We start from the raw sequence: 25,482 nt of genomic DNA on the forward strand, positions 1-25,482 counted from the left end.
GTGATGTTTTCTCCCTTCCCTCTCTGACTAAAGTGCATCAGTCTACACTGCCTTCCTAAACAGAGTCTTGCCATGTGTCTCATCCATCCACCCAGCTGTTATATCCTCCTCACTGAAGTTTAAACCCTGATTGGGGTGGAGGGTTTCTTCCTAATTTTTTTATTTATGTGTATCTGTGTTTGTGGACACTTGTGTTTGAGTGCCCACTGAGGCCAGAAGAGGGCATCAGGGCCCTGGGGCTGCTATAAACTGCCCAATGTGGATGCTAGGAACAGAATTCAGGATCACTGAAAGAGCAAGCAGTCCATGCTCTTAACCACTGAACCATGTCCTGGATAGAGGAATTTAAAAAAAAAAAAAAAAAAAAAAAAAAAGGAGGAGGAGGAAAGAAAGACAGACACAAAGAAAGAAAGAAAGAAAGAAAGAAAGAAAGAAAGAAAGAAAGACAGAAAGAAAGACACCAGAAACAGCCTTTGTAATCATTAATACACAACTGTAGTTACCTGCAGTGAACCCACACAAGGACCAGCTATCAACAGTCAGACGTGGACACAGGAGGCAGTCACAAGGCTCACTGCTTTACCTCTGAACTATTGACTACTCGTAGGCTCTGGGAGAGGGGGAGTCACAGTCTTTAGTTGTAAACCTTGTACTGAGCCCACCAGGCTCCAACAGATAACTCCACATCCACGGTCACACAGATGGCCTAAGCTAATGAAACTCAATGAGTCACAAAATAAAATGAATAGACATGAACATGAGAGGGGATTATGGGAAGGGTGGGGTCTGTAGGGTAGTAGTAGGGAGGTGGTGGTGAGCATGCACTATATACAAGTGCAGAATTTTCTAAGAACAGATTATTCTTTTAAAGCATCTAGTGAGTTCCCAATTCCACCCACACAACTGGTATGGTGGCCTCATCTTCACACATAACATTTCTCTGTTGGGGCCATCATCGTGTCCACAGATTGTCTCTCCTTGCAAGCATCTGGTAGTGCTATAGCTTATGGTCAAAATTATTTTCCTTGTTGTATATGTCTAACATGTCAGTGAAAGCTCTGTTCTGTGTCTGCTATCACCTCATTTAGTCACCTGTGAATAAGACCTGCAAAAAGATTTCCTTTGCTATTCAGTTCCTCTCAGAATGAGTGAATATCTAGAATATGGTAACTTTTAACTCACAGATTCAACATGATTGCATATAACCTATTTATCCAATTCAAAAATGTAGGTTATGGACATACATGCCTAGAGTTCCAGTTACTCAAGCCAACACCAGAGAACTACATGAGCCTGAGAGTTCAGGGCCAGCCCAGGCCATACCCAAGATCCAGTTTTTAAAAATTAGGGAAACTTTGAATTAATTGTTTCTGTATCCTGGCTGCCCATTAGAATGACCATCAGGAACTTTAAAAATATATATTTACTAATGACTGATTCACAAGTTTTGATTTACTGATCTTTGTAAGACCTAAACAGAAGTTTTGTTTTAGCCAGGCATTGGTGGCACACGCCTTTAATCCCAGCACTCACTCGGGAGGCAGAGGCAGGTGGATCTCTGTGAGTTCAAGACTAGCCTGGCCTACAAGAGCTATTTCCAGGACAGCTTCCAAAGCCACAGAGAAACCCTGTCTCAACCCCCCTCCCCTCCCCACCCCCAAAAAAAGAAGTTTTGTTTTTAATTTCCTATAGGGCTACTTGTACACAGAGAATCAAGAACCAGTGCCTTAACTCGGGTTTATCAGGATGCTGAGTAGAAAAAGGTGCCTGCCTCCTCAGTTGTCTGAGCTGTGTCCAGCAGGCTTGCTTGGGCAGAGGCACACAGAAGGGTAGGTTACAGCAGGCTCACCCACTCTCATTAGCATGTTTACTTTGTAATGGCAGACCTCTTGCTTTATCTGAAGAGCATACACAATAGCCTTTGAAAATCGTGAGATCTGCTCAGTTCTTAAAATGAATCAGATGTGTGAGCTACTGTGGTCTCGCGGTTACAAGTGCAGACTGTGGGGTACTCCTGGGGCTATTTGCTCTCATCTGTTACTGACTTATATGACCTTAAGAGAGTCGCTTGGGCCTCATCTTAGAGTTAACACCTGCTGCAACTTCACAGAAAGACCAACAAGTTGTTGCATTTTTTTAAAAAAAAATCTTTTTAGAAAGTTGTAAATCACTGACTTGTGTTTGGATCCCCCACAAGGGGGCCAAGTAGGCTAGAGATGGTGTGTCTGAAGGTGAGACTCAGCTCTGACTTCAGCATTTGTTTTCTTGTCAGGGGTCAGCAAAACAGAAAGATACCATGAAGTACTTGTCACGGCACATGGCCTAGCCTGTGTTAGAAAGGGGAAGGCTCTGCAGTTTGGTGACTTTTTGGACTTTTAGTTCAATTGATTATTGTTTTATTGTGGGGAAGAAATCCACAGGCTAGACAAATGTTTATAGCCACCCCCTGGAGTTGGACTTTCTGCCTTCTGTCCATGAAACCATGGGGTAAAGAAAAGAAAGTTCATGTTAAATATGAAACTTGAAGTTTGAGATTTAATTATTTGCATCCTGAAGAGCCCTTAACTATACAGGCAGAATTCCTTTCAAAAAATACATACGTTTTTTCATTTTTGAAAGACATTTTGCATGATATCTAGGGTTTGGGTGAGCTCTCCACTTTCTGAAGATAAACAGCATCTTGAGCTCTTGCGTTACTAGTCATAGATTGCTGATGTTTCATTTTTTGAGTGAGTGTTGGGTGGTAAAGACAGGTGTTCTGGTTTAATCCTCTGTCATTCAGTTCTGGAGGGAAAGGTGAATCCTACCTCAGTGCATAGAGCAGTGAGATAGACTGACACTGAATCACATTGAGAAGATGAGGTGGTATAACCTCTTAAAATAACACTACAGTTAAATGTCTAAATTTACACCTGCACCTCTTAATGAAGTGCTTCAGCCCAGCATGATGGTGCATGCCTGTAACCCCAGCACTCGAGACTGAGGCAAGAGACTGGGCTTCGTGGTGAGACCCTATCTCATTTTAAAATTTAGATAAACCTATGAAAAACAGAACTGTCTTGTCTATCCCAGTAGCTTTTGCTTTTTGTTTAACTCTAGTCCCATACATGGACAGAGATGTTTGTTACTTGGTACTTTAAAATAGGGTCTCATCCTATAGTCCAGGCTAGCTTGAAACTTGTGGTTGTCCTCATACCCTAGCCTCAAAAGCTCTGGGATTATGGCTGTGACCCTCCACTCCAGGCTTTGTGTTTCTTTTTACGTTGCTAGTGATAAACACAATGTATGCAAACACTGTTAGTATTTTTCTTTGGCAGGAAATTCCCTCGCACCTCCTCCTTCCTGGCTCTAACTTACAGAGAACAAGAGGGGCAAGGGTTTGGAGGTTTTTTTTCTTAAAAAAGGCCAGTGTTATCTTGTAACAGTCACTGTATCCATGGCCTTTATGCACAGTGAGCAACAGAGTGAGTTTCCTCCCTGCAACAGAACTCTATATGAACTCAGTAATTTCTCAAATCTGATAGGTAACAAAGTGTGGCTTTTTGCTTCCTGTCTCTTCCTCCACCCCTAAACCATACAGCATTGTGCTTTCTGATGACATTTACTCCACAGACATTATCACAGCTCTCTCTCCACTCAGAGGGAGATGTGCTGTCCAGTGCCATTTTAGAACAGCCTGCCTGACAGAGCACACCCTACGAGAGAAGGCTCCTGCTTCAGATTAGTGTTGAGGGTGTGGTTCTGGGATGTCTCCAATGCTGGAACCCAAAGGTATTTGAGAAGTGCTAATTTGGACTGTTGGATAAATGGTGTCCTAGGAGCTCCTGAGAGATCCCAGTGCTTTAACATGGTGCAGTGACTGAGGCAGTAGGGATGAGAATGGGGAAAGCCACGGAAAATAATTCAAGTCCAGTACTGACTTCCATTGCCCTACAGATACATAATATAGCATTGAATCTGTTATTTAGTTCTAATCATTCAATAAATCAAGATTTAAACTCTTTATATGGCTGTCTCTGGTAACAGGATATAAATCTAAGAACTGTAGGTGATTCCTAAGGCTTTTTCACAGCTCTAAATCCCTGAATATGATATTGTATTAAAAATCCCTCAGTTGTGGTGCCCAGACTTTGAAAGTCATTCTATTGCTCATAGTCCCTGTTAACCAGATGTTGTAATAACAAATGGAGAGTGCCTGTTCCAACCTGACGTGTGTTCTCTTCTTTTGATGTGTAACATATGTGGAACAGTGGGCTAGAGGGCTTATCAATAAGATGCTGTTTGACCCTTGGCTTGGCTTTTGTTGTCACGAAGGGTAAAGAACTGACTGTAGATAGATAACTCTGTGTTTTTAGAATTGAGATTTGAATCCCAGGAGTTTCCATGAGAAGTTTCTTCTCTTATTTGTGATATATGTTACAAGTTCTTACTACCTGTTTTTTTTTAACAGAGAATTACCCTCTAGTGCAGAATGTCTAAAGCAGTCCTTTTAGCGTCACCTTTGCCCTCGTTCATAGACAAATGTAAGCATTATTTTTTTAAAAAAATTCACTGCCATGCACATTCCCTACCAATGACTTTAAAGATATTTCCTAAAGAAACACATTGTCAAATAGAAACTTCTCATAAGTGAATACCAAACAAAAAGCAAAAGACACTCAGCCTACAATCCATAACCCCAGAGAAGCTTGAACCCTCTTCCAGAAACAGATGGAAGCAGATGCAGAAATCCACAACTAACCATTGGGCCGAGCTCTGGGAGCACAATGGAAGTGAGGAAGGAGTGATAATATGAACAAAGGAGTCAAGACCATGATGGGGAAACCCACAGAATCAGCTGACCCAAGCTAGTGAGAGATCACTGACTCTGGTCTGACAAAGGGGGAACCTGCATAAGACTGAACTAGACTCCCTTAATATAGGTGATTGACTTAGTGGAGCCCATTCTATATGGAGAGATAGCTTCCCAGCCTAGCTTGCCCAGCCTAGACACAGGGGTGTGGGGGCTGGAGAGGTGCCTTGGTCCTGCCCCAACAAGATGATAGAACAGATTTAGTGGACTTCCCAGGAGAGGCTTTACCCTCTCCAAGGGGCAGATTGGAGGTGGGGTGGGAGAAGCAGGAGGAGAGGATGGAACTGAGATTGGAATGTAAAAAATAAATTAATAAAAAATAGTTAATTTTAATAATAAGAAATTTGGGTCCCTTCCAGGGTGTGACAGGTTACTTTTAATGAAAAGATTGACCAGGATAACATAAACCTAGGATACAGAGCATACCTGTAATCTTGCTCTTGGAAGGCTGAGACAGGAAGATGGAGAGTCCTGGAATGCAACATAGCTTACATTGGTCAGTTTTACAAAGAGGGGTTAAGTAAGATCCTGCAGATGTACTTCAAAGATAATTTCCTAATGTAATATTCATGTTTGTTGTATTATATTTGCAGTAATAGATTTAGACAATAACTGTACCCTGAGGTTCTCTGTTTCACTACAGTAAGAAACTTGATGGGAGAGCAGGAAAGATCATGGGCTATAAGGAGTACTTACAGCATCCCAGTGCTTGGGAGGCAGAGGCAGGCAGATCTGTGACTTCAAAGCCAACCTGGTCTACATAGTGACTTCCAGGGCAGCCAGGGCTACATAGTGAGACCTTGTATTGAAAAAGGAACTGCGGGCGGAGGGGAGGGGGGAGGAGAAGGGTCTGGACTAGGGCTAGGTAATGGTAGAGTGTTTGTCTAGAATAAGTGAACTCCTATGCTTAACCTCCAAACCACAAACCTACAAGAGGATTTGTGTACCCTCAGAAGTCAGAAGAGGACATCAGAGCCCTAGAACTAGAGTTACAAATGAATCTGTGAGTCATCATGTGGACACTGGGAACCAAACCTGGGTCCTCTGCAAGAAGGGGTGCTTTTCACCATTGAGCCATCCCTCTAGCATCCAAAAGAGTATTTCTTAAAAGTGTTTAAAAAGAAAAAAACTTCCAATTTCAGCACAGTGGTGGCTGGTCATATGTGCTCTGTAGTCCCAGCTCAATTGTAAGAGGCCGGAGAATGACTTGAGTCTGGGAGTTTGGGTCTAGCCTGAACAACATAGTCAGTTTGTGGCTATTGTTGTAGTTGGAGCCAACTGGTTGCTTGACTGACTGGTTCTAGGACAGGAAATATATTAAAAGCTGCAGATTAAGCCTGGTCAGTGACACAGCACTGTTTCCTCTTGGCAGAATCAGTGTCTGTAACTGTCCTGGCAGGAACAAAGGTACTCTAGAGACAGTTATCCCTTCCCTTTGTTTGCAAGAAACTTTATTCTGGGAAAGGGAGAAAGGCTTAACCCTAGTGCCAGCCAAAGGAGGAACTCATCTCCTGGAAAGAGATCTCATATAGTTTTGACAACTTTAGCTAGACCATCTTGCAGGAAATACTGGAGCCAAGGCATAGGTTAGTAATGGCTGGTTACACCTATACCAGGATTGCCTAGTTATGCAGACTTCTTGCCTTCTGTCAGGACTTACCGGGCCAGAAGTGTAACAAGGTTTCTTTATTTGTTCCTCTTCCCAAAGTGACCAAAGAGTAAATCTCCTTTCCCTCCTTTAAGTGGCCTGTGGAGAATGGGTTCAGAGCCACTCTTGTAGGGCTGCCAGGGCCCAGACTCTGAACCTGACAACTCTGATGACACAGAATTCCAAGATGAACAGGAGAAGGAAAGTACAGGAGTAAGCTGTGCTTACTTAGTGCTTGGTCCACCTGATGCATTTAAAGCTCATTTAAAATCCCTGACTGGTGCTCTGGAATATTCTGGCAGGAAGACATAACTGTATGCAAGCAAAAAAGAAGAATAAAAATATTTCCCTCTGGGGCTGGAGAGATGGTTCAGAGGTTACGAGCACCGACTGCTCTTCCAGAGGTCCTGAGTTCGATTCCCGGCAACTACATGGTGGCTCACAACCATCTGTTATGAGATCTGGTGCCTTCTTATGGTGTGCAGACATACATGGAAGCAGAATGTTGTATACATAATAAATAAAATCTTCAAAAAATTTAAAAAAAAATATTTCCCTCTGTCTTTTCTTCTAAAAATGAAAGGGGATGTTGTGATAAAGAGAAGAACATTGCAGCAATGCAACAAAAGGACTCGGAAGCCACCTTCACTTAGTAGTCACTGCTTAGCTACAGTGTGGCAGGTGTCAAAAATACAGTCAGGACAAAGGAGATACCACCCAGTGATGCTTTTTGGATGGAACATAGACAAGTAAACAGAAAACAGAAGGAATAGACAGTGAGGGTAATGGAGAAGAATACAGCAGAGTAAGGTAGGAGATGAAGATTGATTGCAGTGGGAGGAAGTTTTTTGTTTTTTGTTTTTTTTAATTGGTTTTTCGAGACAGGGTTTCTGTGTAGCTTTAGAGCCTATCCTGGCACTTGCTCTGGAGACCATGCTGGCCTCGAACTCACAGAGATCCTCCTGCAGAGGCCTCCCGAGTGCTGGAATTAAAGGCGTGCATCACCAACGCCTGGCACGGGAGGAAAGTATTTAAACCAAGTGGAGTCACAGGAAAGAGCCCATTGTGTAAAAGTCTTGGAGAAGAAACCCCAGAGATGAGACAAATTTAGCCATGCTTCAGAGGCAGGGTCGGTCAGTATGGTTGAAATGAAGGGAGCCCAGGGAAATTCTCTCCCAGGTAGAAGGTTTTATAAGATCATTGTGATTTGTAAGACGTCTTTCCCAAATCAGACTCCAAATAACCTCTTGGCACCATAATCAGTAGAGCTGCAAGCAGTATATTAATGATAAAATTACTTGTTTTTAATTAACAAAGAGCTGGCTGTAGTGGCTCATGCTTGTAATCCCAGCATTCCAGAGATAGAGGTAGAAAGATCAGGAGTTCAAAGACAGCCTTGTGTACATAACCAACTCGACTACATGAGACCAAAAAATAAAGACTGACCAACATTTGTACAGGGCTAAATGTTAAATATCCTTGTCTCTATTGTAGTCACAACCACTCAGCTTTGTTGTAGTAACACAAAAGTAGCCATTTGCTATAAATCTATAGGCTAATAAAACATCATTTACAAAAATGAGTAGGAAGTTGAATTCAGCCCATGGGTCCCAGTTTGTGCATGGGCCTATTCTAGTATATTGAAAAGTTGCAATGTGGGAGAACAGCAATTTCAGTTCTGAAATAACTGCCTTTTTTTCTGGTTTTTTGAGAGAGGGTTTCTCTGTGTAGCTCTGGCTGCCTGGAACTCACTTTGTAGACCACCCTGGCATCAAACTCAAGAGGTCCTCCTGCTTCTGCCTCCCAAGTGTTGGGATTAAAGGCTTGTGCCACCACTCCCAGCAATAATTGACAAATTAAGAGAACAAGCCTGTGGGGATTGGGAAGATGGATGAGAAAAATGTGTGTGTGTCCCCATGGCCTAATGGCTTAGATAAACTTTATATAGCTGACAGCATATTTGTTTACATAATTTGATATATACATTCAGGTGGTAAAAAAAAAAATGAAAAAAGGTCCAAAGACATTAGAATTCTCTCAATTCTCTCACAAGTTATTGTTAAAGGGAGTGGTGTGATCAGATCTGTGAGAGAGGGTTGTGACAAATCTCTACAAAGAGGTGTAGAAGTGGACTGACATGGAGACAAGGATGTAGCCATAGCCCCAGCAAGGGGCACTTGCCTGAAGAGAACTGAGATGGTAAAAAGAGAGTTATCACAGTGGATTTAAGAAGTGGTTCAGAGTCTGCAGGATGGCATCTAATTGGACCTAAGGCATTCAGAATGCCTCAGAAGGGTAGCTTGGTGGTAGGGTGCCTGTCTAGCATGCACAAGGCCCTGGATTCAATCCCCAGCACTGCAAACATAACAGTAAAGATGACTGAGATCAGTGCCCTCTACCCCTTCCAAAAGAAGACTGGGTTTTCTGGTACCAGGATAATGTGATGGAGGAAATCAGAGGTTCAGGTTTAAACATGATGCATTTGTGTATTTCTGGGACTGCCTAGGAGAGAAAAATCCCAGGAGGTTTTAATGATGGGTAGTGAGAGCCATAGGATGTAATGTTAGAGAAAGGACCAGGATGAGACCTGAGCTTATGATTAGTGAACTACCGAGAGAAAAAATATTTACAGGAGAGAATAAAGAATCAGACGGTCCCGAAAACCCAAAGGAGAATTCTAGGAAGAAAGACAACGCTGTCACATGCAACATACTCACCCAGGAAGAGACCAGAAAAAGACTGTTGTTAACTAAGAACACAACAGTTCAGTATTAAATAAGTCTTTGTCAGTGAGCCTGCTAAGCCATAAGCACGCAGGTACCATGTTATTCAGTCCTTTGTGGTTTACAGAAGACGTCTGGATAGAACCCTGTCTCTGCCTCAGCACAGTATCCTCCACACAGGTTCTGTAGTCCAATCTGAGAACCCCACCGCTTCTCAGCACTTTTCTAATAACTGCAGCTAACCCTTATCATTAACCCAAACCTTAACAATCTGCTAAAACATTCCAGTCCTGACTCATATTAATCCACAAGAGCAGACAGCCTCTTGCTAAGGATGACTGGAAAATTTAGAATGTGCCTGGCAGATTGGAGTTATGAGTCTGTTGCTGCTATTTAATAACACCTGCTCAAGGTGATAAGAGAAAGAATTGTAACACATGCAAATTTGATATATTGATCCATTTGCCTTCTAGATATGAATTACTTTGGAAATATAACAAATCATAATTCTCTTGACTCATATATAAAATTATACATTTGTCAGATTTCCAGGGTTGGCATCTTTATATATTACTACTTTATAACTTGTCAAAACCATCCTGTCTTTTTTGCCTTCAAATGCCTGGATAAATGACTCTCTAAAAGTAACCCACTGGGCACACACAAACTGTTAGAGTATATGCATTCATTTACACCCCCACCTTTGTTCCAAAAGTGATTTTAGTGACTAATGACATTTAGGAGGCCCATGTTATATAGTTCTGTAATCATTTACATTTCTTTTAGAAAGTGGGATGGGGAAGAAATATTTTCCAAAGAAAAATATAAGGGGATAAATAAGATTAAAGGGATCGTCTTTGGCTAACATTCTAGGAGTATAATTATGCAGCATAGTTAAAGCTCAACATGAGAACAGGCAGGATATCTTGACTCTAGTACATAAGGAATGCTATTTGTCTGCTCCCTGACTTGTTACAGGGACCTCCATGCCCCATATTGACCTTCCTGTCACACACAGACCTTGTGTGAGTCCCTCGTCAATATGTCTTTCTGCCTACCTACCTCTTACAACTTTCTTGTAGCTCTCTACTACTCCTGCCAAAACTACTGCTTTGCATGTGCTTATGCCCTGCTACTTCAACGAGCTCCTTTGCCAGTTTTAGTATTTACTGGCTTTCTGTAGAATCATGCTGTCTGAACACAGGTATAATTAGGTTTTCTTCATTCTATGTGTATGCCTTTTATTTCTTTTGTCTGATTGCTCTCACTAAAACTTTGTGGAAGTGCATTGTGTATACGATCAATAAAATAGGTGCGCCTGTCCCATTCTTGTTCTAAAGAGGAAAGAATTCAGCTTTTAGCTTTTATTATGTTGAAGTAGCTCTTTCTATATCTATGTAGTATTTTTACTATGAAGGGATATTACATTTCATCAAATGCTATTTTTCTATTGAAATAATAGTTTATCCTTCATTCTGTTGATGTGATGTTTTATTTACTAATTTGGGTATATTGGATCATCTTCACTTCTGTAAGGTAAAGGTAAATCATAGTGAATGATGCTGATATCCTATTTGTTAAATACTTTTTGCATGTTTATGATATCCTTATCATAAACACCTTACCCCATGCATTTTCCTTACAGGATAAGGGTAATCTCCCAATGGACTAGAAAGGACTCCTTCCCTTCCAATTCCATGCTTTTGCTGGTTTTCGTTCCTTAAAAGATTCCTAAAATTCAATAGTGAATCCATCTATTCCTAGGCTTTTCTGTTAGGAAGCTTATTGCTAATTCACATTTATTATGGAACTTGCTTTGGTTTATTCAGGTTTTATCATCCTCATAGTTGAGTGCTTATAGATCATGTGTCCATTTCTTATATGCCTTCCAGTTTAACGGATCATTTTTCATACTGTCTCTAATGAAACTATAGTTCTGTGGCATTTAGTTGTACTATGTCCCTTTACATCTCTTGTTTCATTTGGAGCTTTTATTTTTCTTTGACAAGTCTGAGTAAAGGTTTACTGGCTGTATTTTTTCAAAGAACCAACTTTATGTCATGATCTATTGTATAATTTTTTTTTTCAGAGACCACACACACAACACACCATTTCTTTTCTTTTCTCTTTTTCTGCTCTGATTGATCTTTCTCTCCTCCCGAAAACACTGTGTTTTGCTGGTATTCAGATACCATGTCATGTAGGCAGTAGATACTATAAACATCCTTCTTGATATTACCTTTGCTGAATCCCACATTTTATTAAAGAAAAAAAAAATGAACTCCTGAGCCAGATGTGAGATGGTACAAAGCTTTAATCCCATCACTTGAGGCCAGCCTGGTCTACATATTGAGTTCCAGAATAGCCAGAGAGACCCTGTCTAAAAAAAAAAAAAAAAAAAAAGTCCCCTTTTGATTTTCTGAGTGAGCTACTCATTCAGAAGTGTGCTGTTCAGTTTCCATGTATTTATATGTCTGAAAGTTTGTTCTTGTTGATTTCTAGTATTATTCTGTATGATCAGAAAAGCAAATTACTTCCTTTCCTTGTTTAAGACTTCTTTTGAGACTTAATGTGGGATCTATTCTGCAGAGTTCCAGGGCTGATGAATAGAATTTGTATTCTTCAGCTGTTGTTAATTTCTGTTATGTTCGTTTGCTACATAATACAGAGTAACTCTGATGGTTCTTGATATTCTGGGGGTGGGGTTTGACTCCATTAATAAAAATGGGATATTAAAATACCTCACCATTGTTGTACCAAGACCAGTCTCTTCTAATAGTGTTTGTGTCATACAGTAGTGTGCTCTAACATTCGGTGGATATAAATTTATCCCTTTTAAATTTCCTTGTTGAATTGATTCATGAATTCATTGGCCTGCTGCTTAGGAATTTTTCTTTAAAGTCTGTCTTGTCCAGCAAAAGTAGCCACTGTTGTTACTTCATGCCCATCTTCCATCCTTTGCCTCACCCTGTCCTTCCTGGGGAAGGGAATTTTCCTAGGCAGCATATTGTTGGGCCTCCTTTGTCTGTTTTCTTTTTCTTTTTTTCTTTTCTTTAAATAACTTTTTTTTTTCATTTATTTTATATACCAATCAGTTTCCACTCCCTCCTAGGCGGGGTCTTACAATTTAGCACCTAGACTGTCCTCACTCAAAATCCTTTTTTTCTCAGGCTCATGAGTGCTGATTTACAGGTATGTGTTACCATACCCAATAGGTCTTGGGTTTTAGTCCATTTAGACAAAGTGTCTTTTGTTGTTGTTGTTGTTATTGTTGTTGTTGAGATGAGGTTTCACCATGCACCCCTGGCTAACCTTGATGGCATAGCAATCCTCTAGACTCAGTCTCCTGAGTGCTAGGTATGCATTACCAGGACAAGCTCATCCTATATCTTTTAATGGTATTTTAATCAATTTGGCTTTTGTTATCCTTTACTTGTTTTGGATATTCTTTGTTCTTTTTCTGGTTCATTTTCATGATTTGGTTATGTGTACTATAAACAGTATTCTTACCTATTTCTCCTGTGTACCTCTCTTTTAGTGGGGTTTAGCTTTCTGTGTGCTTCTGTGATGGAGGTTATAATCATCTTTTGGTCTGGTAGTCCCGGATTCCTTCGGTTTCTTCTTCTTTTGAAAGGTTGGTTGCTTGTGGTTCTTCAAAATGGGACCTTGCCATGTAGCTGTAGTCCTAGTGCCCCAGAAGTCATTACGTAAGTCAGATTGGCATTAGGCTCACTGAAGGTCTATCTTTCTGTCTCCTAAGTGCTGGGATCACAGGTGTGAATGCCATGCACAGCTTTAACTAGATTTTTTAAAAGACCCAAATTCAGGTTCCATTTATATGGTCAGCTCTTGGGTCTTCTTAGCTGGTTTGGGGTAGTGGACTGGTGTTGGGTGTATTTTCTTCTTACTTAATGTGCTCTTCATATCCAAAATTTGTTTTTTTTTCTTTAAAATTTCTTTCTGTGGTATTTCAAATACATATTCTGTACTGTCTTCCTAATTATATTTAGCTATTAACCTTATTCTCAAAGGTTTTTAATTGAGATATTTTGTAATAATTATTTTAAATTCTTTATCAGCATTTCATCCATTTGAATTCTTTGGAGTCTGTTGATAAAGACTTCTATGTTCTTGGGGGGTCACTGAGGTGTCTCAGTGGGTAAAAGGTCTTGCTGCCTAAACCTGGCAACTGTTCCATCCCAGAACCCATATAAGAGGTAGAGAGAGAGAATCAACTCCAGAGTTACCCTATAACCTCCACATGCAAGCCACAGTGCATACACAGATCATGTAATATGCATATACACACAATACAAAATTTTGACTAAAAAAGTTACAAAAAAAACATTCTTTTGGAGCTGTCATATCACCTTGTGGTATTTGTTTCTCATATTTGTTGTATCCCTTCACTGGGATTTGTACATCTAGTAGATAGGTATCTATACCACTTTTATAAAGTGCTTAAGAAGGTTTCTCTTAAAACTGTCTTGGGGTCACGGTCATTGGTGATTTTGCATCTAGCTGGATGCCATACTGTCATTTCACTGTAGTTTCTTTAACAGTGGTTAGTGACTTTGGGCACAATGGATACTGTTACAGAGCCCAGAAGACCACTGTCTCTACAGGCCACGTGTCAACAATAGAGAACACTGGGTGGAAGCTGACCAGTGTGTCACTACTCCTACAGTGGGCACAATGACCTCTACTGAACTCTGCTACTAGCAAGAGGTGTCTGAAACCATCCATCTCCAACAAACCCTGAAAAGAAAGACACTCAAAAGGACTCAGTGCTTCCTCTGTGGTGCTCAATGGAGGCTTGACAGTCCCTCAGACAAGATGCACAGATAGAGCAGTCGTGGGAACTACCGAGCAGAGTAGCAACAAAACCTATTTGCTGCTTCAGTGCCAGTGTCTGAGTGAGAGCAGGGCTAATAGTCAAAGTAGGTCAGTGTTCTCTGATCCCCTTTATCTAGGGATGAGGCAGCAGCTGGAACCAGAGTTGCTCAAGACCCCCCTCATGACATGATGTTGATTTTCCCTCTCCTGACAGTAACAGGCACCTAGCTTTAACACAGTGAGGAAAGCAGGCATTGGCCTTCAGTCTTGGAAGAAGCACAAGTCTCTCTCTCTCTCTGTCTCTCTCTCTGTCTCTCTCTCTGTCTCTCTCTCTGTCTCTCTCTCTGTCTCTCTCTCTGTCTCTCTGTGTGTGTGTGTGTGTGTGTGTGTGTGTGTGTGTGTGTGTGTGTGTGTGTGTGTGATCTCAGGGCAAACACCCTTATACCCTGGTTCTCAATAACAGCACCTTCAGTTGTGCAGGTCACAATATTTATCCTCCACAGTATAGTGTACTCAGCAGGCTTAGATAATAGTTGCCCTACTGAGCCAAGTTGAATTTGACAAGGCAGCTAAACCCTATACAGTGCAACGAAACGTCTGTGGAAGCCCAGACATGAAACTAGCAGGCATCTCTGAACCCCGTATTAGTCCGAATTCCCATCTCACTTCTCAGAATGGCCCCTGACATGGCACCATGAAGGCACCTGGGGGAGATACTATGAAACCATTGCATACTTTATTAAAATCTTAGTGTCTATAATGTAGCTTGTCTTGCATGTGCAAAGCTTTAAGTTCAGTCCTCAGCACATTAAAAAAGAAAAAGTTTTCTAATAAAGTCTTGCTTATTGACTACATTTCATTGAGAACTTAAGTCTCCATTACACATGTCACTCTTTGGAGAGATTTATCAAAAGTGGTTTAAGGAAAAAAGCATGCAATTGGTATTAAATGCCTTATGACATATTATTTAATGTTTTAAAAAATTAAAATGTTAGTTTCATCCTAAAAGGTAATCTTGCTTTTTGTCATCTTATTTTTCAAGTGGTATAATCCAAACATTCTATATAGATTTTTTCAGAGCTACCCCATCACCTCCAATCTACAAATGAAAATTTTATTCATTTTGCTTTTATCCTAAGAATTTTTGCTGGCTTAATGAGCATGTTAGTAGGCATGTAGACATCCTTAATTATTGAACAGGCATTGTTGGTCTTTCTTTCTGTCTTCTATCTTAGGAATTTTGTTATTTCAGAGAAACATCTCCCTCCTCAGGAGAGAAACATCTCCCTCCTCAGGAGAGTCACCGTGGCAAGTTGAAGATGTGTCCTCCAGCCCTTCTCATTTCTTCATACACATTTACTATTATTGGTTTCAGATTGACACCAGTTCTTGGCATTCAGAAGCATTCTCCGAAAAATGTGGTATTTACACAGTTTATAGCCAGCCTGCTGACAGAACTGCATTTAAAATGTGAAGATCTTGAAAATTTAACCATCATATTTAGAACCAGCTGCTAAGAAGCATGGTGAGTTGGATTGTTTCTGTTTTGTCACCTGTGTGAGCTTTTGATAAGTGCTGGGCCAGTGTTCTCCCACTGAACTATGATGCTCCCCGCCACCAGTTTAAACTTTTAAAAACCAAGTGCAAACCTCAAGCTGACACCAGCTTGCTAAAGACTCAGTTACCGCCTAGTCCTCAGATGTCTCTGCTGCTTCCTGTCCACTTTTACTTTGTGCCCATCCTTGTTGTAAGTCTTCCTTTGAAGACCAGCAGTTCTGGTTCAGACATTCCGGGGTATTCTTAGGCTGGCCCGCCTGTCCCACCTGATGAAGTTTCTTCCCAGCAAGTAGCAGTTCACTGCAGTAGCCCAATGAGCTCCTCACTCTGCTGCCCCTCTTCCTGGCCTGCACCTTGGTTACCTCAGTGCAGACAAACAGGGAAATTTGCATGTCTGCCTTCCTTGAATGTTATTCCTGCTTCCAGAGTCACAGTTCAAGCCTTTGCCACTTGCAAGCTGGGCCATCAGGATGTCCCTCACCCTCCTCTCTCCCTGTCTTCCCTGTCTTCTCACTTCACATGTCCTTCATGTGCTCAGCTAGAAACAGATTAAATATTAAAATTGAAAGATTTCCTGGGAAGTATTTTCTTAACTCAAAATTCTCTTTATTATAAAAGCCAAGCAACACAGAAATAAGCATATGTAATAAGAAAAGAAGGTCTTCCTTGGTGACTGGAGGTAAGGAAGTCCTCTCCCCCGCCTCTCGTCTAGAGGTGGGGCCCCATGGAGTTCCCCCCCTTCCATGTTAGCATACCTATTAATGCTGTTCTTGTTTAGGCCGCCATATAGACGAAGCCTCTCTGTAGAATATATTTAGGGATTATGTTGGTTTAAAAGTAGCAGTAATCCTTTAAAATTCATGACCTCACTGACCTTGGGTAGTTGCCTAGGTTTCATGTACCAGGCATGATTTTGATTTCCCTCCTGTTGAAATTAGACAGCTGCTGGTTACCTCTAAGATAAGAGTGCCAGTATTGCCCCCTTAGGGATAACTTGCCATGCTGGTGATTATTATAGTTCATAGTAGGCATCACAACTTAGTAGCACTTTTTAAAATTAATTTTTATTTAAATTAAAAACAATCTTATTTTACATACCAATCCTAGGACTCTCTCCCTCCCAGACTCCCACTTCCCCCATCCCCCCATCCCACCCCCATCCACTTCTCAGAGAGGGTGAGGCCTCCTATGGGGGATCATCAAAGTCTGTCACATCCTTTAGGGAAGGACCGAGCACCCCCACCCCCCTTATCTAGGCTGAGAGAGTAACCCTATATAGGGAATGGGCTCCAAAAAGCCACTGAGTAACACTTTTGATTGCTTCCCTCCCTTGTACTTTTCAGTTTTATGGAAAATCACTTGTCAATTTTTGGCTGTAATTCCTGGGCAAATGGAGTCCTGGTCAGGAAGTCCTTTCCTACACCTGTTTCATTTAGGGTACTGCCTGTGTTTTCTTCTAGCAGTTTCAGGGTTCACATTTAGGTCTTTGATCCATTTGGGATTAGTTTTGTGTGAGATGATAGATACAGGCCTAATTGATTCTTCTACATGTGGACATCCAGTTTTCCCAGAACCATCTGTTGAAGATGCTTTGTCTCCAGTGTCTTTTTGGCATCTTTGTCAAATATTAAGTGAGTGAAGATATATGTAGTCATGTTTGGGTCTTTGATTTTGTTCCACTGGTCTATGTATATGTTTTTTGTACCAGTACCATATTATTATCATGGCTCTATATTATATCTTGAAATCTGGAATGGTAATCTATCCAGTGTTGTTCTTTATGATCAGGATTGTTTTAGCTATCCAGGGTCCTGAGTGGTTCCATATGAATTTTATGATAGTTTTTTTTTTTTCTATTGCTGTGAAGAATGAGATAGGGGCTCTGATTAGGATTGCAATGAATATGTAAATAACTATTGGTAATTTTCACAATGTTAATTCTACCAAAGTTTAAAGTTTCCATTGTAGAGGTCTTTTACCTCTTTGATTAAGTTTTTAGGTTTATTCCTGGACATTTTCTTTCTTGAAGGCTATTGTGAATAGGAGTGTGTGTGTTTGTGATTTGGGTGGTGGTGTATATGGAAAACCTATTGACTTGTGCAAGTTGATTCTGCCTTCTGCCACTTGCTGAAATTGTTGATCATTTCTAGAATCATCTGCTATGGAAATAGTTTGACTTCTTTCCCTACTCGTATCCTTTTAATTGTCTTATTGCTGCAGCTAGGACTTTCAGGAATATAAAAACAATTTTCTGCATCTATTGAGATGACCAATGTGATTTCTGTCTTTAAATCCATCAATGTGACTTATTACATTAATTGACTTGTATTGTTGAACTAGCTATGCATCTCCTAGTTTATGCCAAGTTGGTCATGGTGGATAATCTTTTTAATGTGTATCTATATTTGGTTTGCAAGTATTTTATTGAAGGATTTTGAATTCATGTTCATCAGGGATATTGACCTATAATTTTTTTTCTGTTTTCATGTCTTTACCTGGTCTTGGTTTTAGAATTAGGGGTAATACTAGCTTCCTAGATAGAGATTTGGGAGTACAGGTTTTTAGTTTTTTAGTCTTTTGAGAGTTTCTTTGTATAGCCCTGGCTGTCCTGGGCTGTCAATCTGTGCACCAGGCTGGCCTTGAGTTCAGAGATCCACCTGCCTCTGCCTCCCAAGTGCTGGAATGAAAGGTGTGCGCCCCCACCTGGCGGAAGTACAGGTTATAAAGTATCACCTTATAACATCTTGAATTTCCTTTGTGTCTGTTGTAATGTTTCTCTGTTCATTTCTTTCATTTGGCTAGCTGAGCCAACAGTCTGTGGAGCTTATTTGTCTACTCATTATTATTAGACTCATTCTTTGTTTTGTTTCAATTTCACACACACACACACACACACACACACACACACACACACAGAGAGAGAGACATTTGGTTTTTCGAGACAGGGTTTCTCTGTGTAGCTTTGGAGCCTATCCTGGCACTTGTTCTGGAGACCAGGCTGGCCTCGAACTCACAGAGTACTGTGAAGTACTGCTTTCCATCTTTTTACTCTAATGTGGTACTCTTTCTTGAAAGCTGAGTTTCTTAGTTTCTTCTAAACAGAAAGATGGATTTAGTTTCATAATTCATCCATTCGTTTGACTGGAGAATTGAGAAAATTATTACCAAAAGGTGTGTGTTGGTTTTAGTCTTTTGTTTTCTCACTTATACTTTCTTTGTGTTTCAGTAATTATAACTTCATTTGTTTTCTTTCTTCAGTCTCTTGGGTGTGCTTATTCCTCTCTTCAGACTGAAGTATTACAGCAGTATTCTGAGTGGGGCAGGTCTGCTAGATATGAATTCTTTCATATTGTTTGGATCATGGAAAGGTTTTTCTTTCTCCTTCAACTATGGCAGACAGTTTTGCTTGGTATATGTTACTTGTGTTTTTTCTCTTGCAACTTTCAGTATTTTTTCTTTGCTCTGCGTAGTTGGTATTTTAACTATGATATGCCATGAAGAGTTTATTATTTGGTGTTCTCTGCACTTCATGTATCTATATAGGTATGTCTTTAGTTTAGGAAGTTTCTATGATCTTGAAGATCTGGATATTTCTTCCTCATCTATGCCTATAATTTGAAAGGTTTGGTTTTGTCATGGTTTCTCACTGTTCCTCCAAGTTCCTTTCCTATGGTTTAAAAAAAGTCATAATCTTTGCTGTGTGGTCTAATTCCTCTACTCTGCGTCCTGATATTCCATATTCTACTTGTAAGGCTCTCTCTTGAGTTTAAAGATGCCATCTTACTCAGCCCTGTGTCTGTATTTTCTTGGACAGCACTCAGGTATTTATTAATCCTATTGAAGTTTGAGTTGTTTTTGTATTTTCTTAAACTACTGAAATTGTTTGATAAAATTTATGGTTCTTTTAAGTTCTGTGTTCTGGGGTTCATCTAAGTAATTCTCATGAGAGAACATTTCTATAGGAGTAGTAGGTTTTATAGGAGATATGTTGTCTTGGCTTTTCATATCAGTTTTGCTTTTGCAGTGGGGCCTGGACATTTGATCCTGGTTGTACTTATGAAGTGTACGGCCTGCTTTTGATTGGGCCAGTACAGGAACTGCATGACCAGAGCTAAGCAAGATAAAGATGGTACATGCTCTTTTTGATTGGGTCTAAACCAGGCAAAGCCATTAGGCGAGCCATAGTCTAGAGCTAACCTATGTGTGTGTAGATGGCAGCAAGGGCAGATGGAAGTTTGTAGTACTCACTGGGCAGAGCTGGTTTGCAGGCCACAGTCTTGAGATAGGCCTATAGGTACCTATTTTTTATTATATGATTTTATTATCAAATAATTTTCAAACAAATACTGAAATACACAGGGTGGATATTTGGCAGGAAAGCAAGAACAGGCCCTAGAAGTATAGCTCAGTGGTAATGTATTTAATTAGTATGTGTGAAGCCCTGGGCTAAATACCATGGGGGAAAGGAGGAAGTGATTGCAGGCAACCCACTATCAAATCTTTTAGAAAACCAAATACAAGGAATTGGTGGTACAGTCACTCCTTCCCAGCTTATACTCAGTGCCTGTTCAAATGATTGATGCTGAGGGCCCTTACTTAAAGGGATGATGAACTCAGGTTGGCTTGTGTAAGCATCATTTTCAAAGGTCTTTAAAATTATGGTTAGTTTGGCCGGGCAGTGGTGCACGCTTTTAGTCCCAGCACTTGAGAGGCAGAGGCAGGCAGCTGTCTGTGAGTTCAGAGTACTACAAGAGCTAGTTTCAGGGCAGCCTCAAAAGCCACAGAGAAACCCTATCTTGAAAAACCAAAAAGAAAAAAAACATAATAATAATAATAATAATAATAATAATAATAATAATTAAAACATATATATATATATATATATATATATGATTAGTTTGGAATTAGGTACAATTGTCAATTCATTGCACCCACATCCATTAGCAGGAAGGCTTATTGGACGTACTGGAAACACAGAATACTTAATTACAAGTGATTTAAGTAGCATATTTTAAACTTATATGTAAACAAGTGGTATTCAAGTGGCTTAAGGACTGTCAAGTATAGATATTTTCATATAGGCTTTATGCACATTGCTCATTTCCCCCAAACTTTCTCAGATCATAAAGGATTATAAATGAACAAAACCTTTATTTTACAGCCAATATCCACTTATAAGGGAATGCATACCATGTTTTTCTTCCTGAATATGGGTTTCCTCACTCAGGATGATTTTTTTATAGTTCCCTTCATTTGCCCACAAATTTCCTGGTGTCTTTGTTTATAACAGCTAAGTAATACTCCATTGTGTAAATGTACCACATTTTGTTTATCCATTCCTTAGTTTAGGGACATCTAAGTTGTTTCCAGGTTCTGGCTATTACAAATAACACTGCTGTGAACATAGTTGAGCAAGTGTCTTTGTGGTATGATTGAGTTTCCTGGGAAACCACCACACTGACTTCCAAAGTGACTATACAAGTTTGCACTCCCACCAGCAATGGAGGAGTGTTCCCTTTGCTCCACATTCTCTCCAGCATGAGTTGTCACTTGTGTTTTTGATATTAGGCCATTTTGACAGGTGTAAGATGGAATCTCGGAGTTATTTTGATTTGCATTTCCTTGATCACTAAGGATGTTGAACATCTCAAGTAATTCTCGGCCATTGGAGATTCTTATCTATACCCCATTTTTTTTGTTGTTGTTTTGTTTTGATTTTTTTTATTCAATAGTTTTTATTGCTTGACAGTTTTTTTTCCAGCACACTCCATTTTTAAAAAAACAAAAACCAGACAAAAACAAAAAAAAACAAACAACAACAAAAAAGTAAAAAACAAAATCCCAGAAGACAGCACAGTTCTGTTACTCTTGTGGTACTTGGGACCATTTTTTTTTTGTTTTTTAAAATTAGTTTCTCAGTCATCATCTGGGAGGAAACCATTCTGAGCAACATCATTAAAAACAGCTCTGATAAAGCATGGTCACTACTATGTATCATAAAGCAGGTCCACATATGAGTGAGTACATATCATGTTTGTCTTTTTGTGATTGGGTTACCTCGCTCAGAATGGTTTCTTCGAGTTCCATCCATTTTCCTGCAAATTTCAAGATTCCATTGTTTTTTTCTGCTGAGTAGTACTCCATTGTGTAAATGTACCACAATTTCTCTATCCATTCTTCAGTTGAGGGGCATCTAGGCTGCTTCCAGTTTCTGGCTATTACAAATAATGCTGCTATGAACATGGTTGAACATATGTCTTTGTTATATGAATGTGCTTCTTTTGGGTATATGCCTAGGAGTAGAATTGCTGGATCTTGTGGTAGACTCATTCTAATTTTCTTGAGGAGTCGCCATACTGATTTCCACAGTGGCTGTACAAGTTGGCACTCCCACCAGCAGTGGAGGAGTGTTCCTCTTTCTCCACATCCTCTGCAGCATAAACTGTCATTGGTATTTTCGATTTTAGCCATTCTGACAGGAGTAAGATGGTGTCTCAAAGTTGTTTTGATTTGTTTTTCCCTGATGACTAAGGATGTTGAACACTTTCTCATGTGTCTTTCAGCCATTTTAGATTCCTCTATTGAGAATTGTCTATTTAGTTCTGAACCCCACTTTTTAATTGGATTGTTGATGTATAGTTCAGTGGGTTCTTTAAATATTTTGGAAATCAGCCCTCTGTCAGAAATAGGATTAGCGAAGATCTTTTCCCAACCTGTAGGCTGCTGTTTTGTCCTATTGATGGCGTCCTTTGCCTTACAAAAACTTTAATTTCAGGAGGCCCCATTTATTAATTGTCAGTGCTAGCAACTGTGCTACTGGTGTTCTATTCAGGACGTTGTCTCCTGTGTCAGTGCATTCAAGATTATTTTTCACTTCCTCTTCTATCAAGTTCAGTGTACCTGGTTTTATGTTGAGGTCTTTGGTCCACCTGGACATGAGTTTTGTGCAGGATGATATAAATAATGTATCTATTTGCATTTGTCTGTCTGCTGACATCTAGTTAGACCAGCACCATTTGTTGAAGATGCTTTTTTTCCCCATTGTATAATTTTGGCTTCTTTGTCAAGGTTCATGAGGGGATACCCAAATCTCCCTGGGAAGGGGAAATAGAAGAGACTTCTTGATTAGATTGAGGGTGGGTGGGGATGGGAACATGAGCAATCAGGTTGGGCAGGGCAGAGGGGGAGAGTATTGAAAGAGACTACTGGAAGGGGGGGCATTATGGGGTCAGGTAAAAACCTGTCAAAAGGGAGTCTCCCAGGAATCTATAAGGAAAACCCCCAGCTTAGACCCCTAGCAATAGTAAATACACAGCCTGTCCTGACCATCTCCTGTGACCAGATTGGTGCCTAGTCCAGTTGTCATCAGAGATACTTCATCCAGCAACTGATAGAAAGATGCAGACCCAGCCAAACATTAAGCAGTTTGGGGAACCCTGGAGGGCAGGTGGGGGGAGGATTGTAGGAGCCGGAGGGGTTGAGAACACCATAAGAAAACACAGAATCCAAGAACCTGGGCTCATAGGGGCTCATAGCAATTGAACCAACAACCAGGGAGCCTGAATGGGACTGACCTAGGCCTCTGCATGTGTGTTATGGTTGTGTAGATTGGTGTTCTTGTGAGACTCCTAACAGTGTGGGAGCAGGGGCTGTCTCTGACTCTTTTTACTTATTTTGGGGACCCTATTCTTACTACATTGCCTAGCCCTGCCTTAACACATGGGGAGGTGCTTAGTCTTACTGCAACTTGATATGCCATGCTTTGTTGATATCCATGGGAGACCTGCCCTTTTGTGAACAGAAATGGATTGGGGGGGGTGCTGGGAGGAGAGGAGGGAGAAGAAACTGCAGCCTGGATGTAAAATAAATAAATTTTTAAAACTGGGGGCTGGAGAGATGGCTCAGCAGTTAAGAGCACCAGCTGCTCTTCCAGAGGTCCTGAGTTCAATTCCCAGCAACCCCGTGGTGGCTCACAGTCATTTATAGTGGGATCTGATGCCCTCCTTTGGTGTGCAGTTTTACAGGCAGATAGAGTGTTCAAATACAAAAAAATAATCTTTATAAAAATAAATAAATGGACAAACCTTATTATATTACTTTTCTTATTTAGATTTTTGATTTTTATAAGCCATAGGAACTTGAGTGTAAAAATCTTAACAGCAAGGGAGAGGGAGAGAGAAAGGTGATCTTCTAGTGCTAAGATCAATTAAGACTTGTTCTGGAATGGAATACAGACTAGGTTTCCTCTAAGCAAACAACCATCGGACATGGCAATGATGTGGAAGAGATGGAATATCTAACAGCTATGGTAGATGTTAAAATAATTTAGGTATTTTATTCAGACTTTTTTTATTTCCTAGATATAATTCAGGAAGATAGAAGATGAATTCTACTCACCATATCTGGAATTTTAGCCAGTGAGGATCCATGAGTGACTGACAGAGAAAATAACTTCCTCAGGAGAGCCATGACCCCAGCAGGAAAACCTGAAACTTGAATGAATATTGAATATTCAAGAAAATGCAATTAACCTTTTTTTTTTTTTTCTGGTTGATTACAGCCAGAAAATTTTAGTTTTGGCCAGTTGTAAACTGTTATGCAAGTACCAGCAAAAGTTAGGTCAATAAATGTGACCTTCATTGAAGTCCTTTACAAGTCTGCTCACTCTTTCAAAAGCTGACCACTCCCCGCCTGCCCTGTAGCCAAGCACTAAGCTCCCACCAGAACCCTCCCAGCATGCCTCTACCACCCAACTTGTACTGGAACATATCATGTTCGCCTCTGTGGTTAGCCTGGTATGTACCCCAGAGCTCCCGACCTACCCCTCTTCCCCAACCTGTCATATCTAGTCAGGGTCCTGCAACCAGTGCCAGCCCAGTCTGACCACCCCCACCTGCACAGCAGCTAATCTCTAGGCGTCCCACCTATGATGCAGCCAGGGCGTGTACTACAACCTGCCCTACCTGCAGCCACCCACAGCTCCCTTCTGCATAGTTTCCAACCACCCTACTTGGTATCCAGACTCCTCATATTCCCTCCAGGGACTAGCCTAGGTCCCACATCCCATGACCTGCCCCAACCTACAACCACCCATGGAACCTTTCTGAGAGGCTTCCAACTTGGTACCCACACTTCCCACATCCTTCTCCCAGGTTCTAACCAGGTGAGTTCCCCTGACCTCCCATCTATTCCTTTTCCACAACTAGCCAAACCTAGCCTGTGTTCCACAACCAGTATGGCAGCCTAGTCTGACCTTCCCTGGTTGCACTGCAAAGGAGTTCTAGACTTGGGTCAGGATCTTCCTTGCTTATCCCTCAAACCACAGGACTCTCCCAGGCCATATCCAACTTTTCAACACAGCCAAATCTACCTCTAGCTTCCATGCTTGGAAAAGAAAACACATTCTGTATGCCAGCCCAATCCCCTCTCTCCAGACCTGACTTCATTGTGCTCATTTTCAACCTAGAGATCCAACCCACATACGCTTCCTCTTTTCTGTCCATAACAAAATCAGAACAAAAGAAATCCACATGCCAGATCTCATCCCAAGAATACCAAGAATCTGAAAGATCAAGCCAGTATGTTCTCTTCAAATCCTGTGTAAGTCCTGTACATATGTTTGCCCATGAGAATTACCTAGATGAACTCCAGGACACAGAATTCTTGGAGTTTACCGAAGACACAAAGACACAGCTCAATGAAATTAAGAAGAAAGACCTAAAGAGACTAAACGCCAGAGTGATGCCCAAGAAAGCACAAACATAAGGCTAGTGGAAATGACAAGACATGAGATGAAATTCAATTGGGAGATAAAAAATACTGGACTCAAAGCTGAATAAAGATGGAACTAAAATACCCAATAGCTC

The 25,482-nt window shown here is 40.6% G+C and overlaps 1 protein-coding gene across 7 annotated transcripts in view; it reads left to right on the top strand.

Moving 5' to 3' along the window:
- Positions 1–24,266, top strand: part of Rpap2 (RNA polymerase II associated protein 2) — a 75,650-nt gene extending 51,384 nt beyond the window's left edge. For 3 of the 7 annotated variants that reach the window (XM_027425913.2, XM_027425915.2, XM_027425914.2), the window contains 2 exons: positions 15,435–15,584; positions 23,977–24,266. In XM_027425913.2, coding sequence (XP_027281714.1) covers positions 15,435–15,576 — 142 coding nt within the window. In that variant the 3' untranslated portion in view covers positions 15,577–15,584; positions 23,977–24,266. Of the gene's footprint in view, positions 1–6,802; positions 6,828–15,434; positions 15,585–23,976 lie in introns of those variants that run through there. The other 4 variants (XM_035447711.1, XM_035447713.1, XM_035447712.1 and 1 more) reach the window with 2 other exon arrangements.
- Positions 24,267–25,482: the final 1,216 nt, after the last annotated feature.

The sequence above is a fragment of the Cricetulus griseus genome, chromosome 7, assembly GCF_003668045.3.
Source record: "Cricetulus griseus strain 17A/GY chromosome 7, alternate assembly CriGri-PICRH-1.0, whole genome shotgun sequence".
NCBI classification, from domain to species: domain Eukaryota; kingdom Metazoa; phylum Chordata; class Mammalia; order Rodentia; family Cricetidae; genus Cricetulus; species Cricetulus griseus.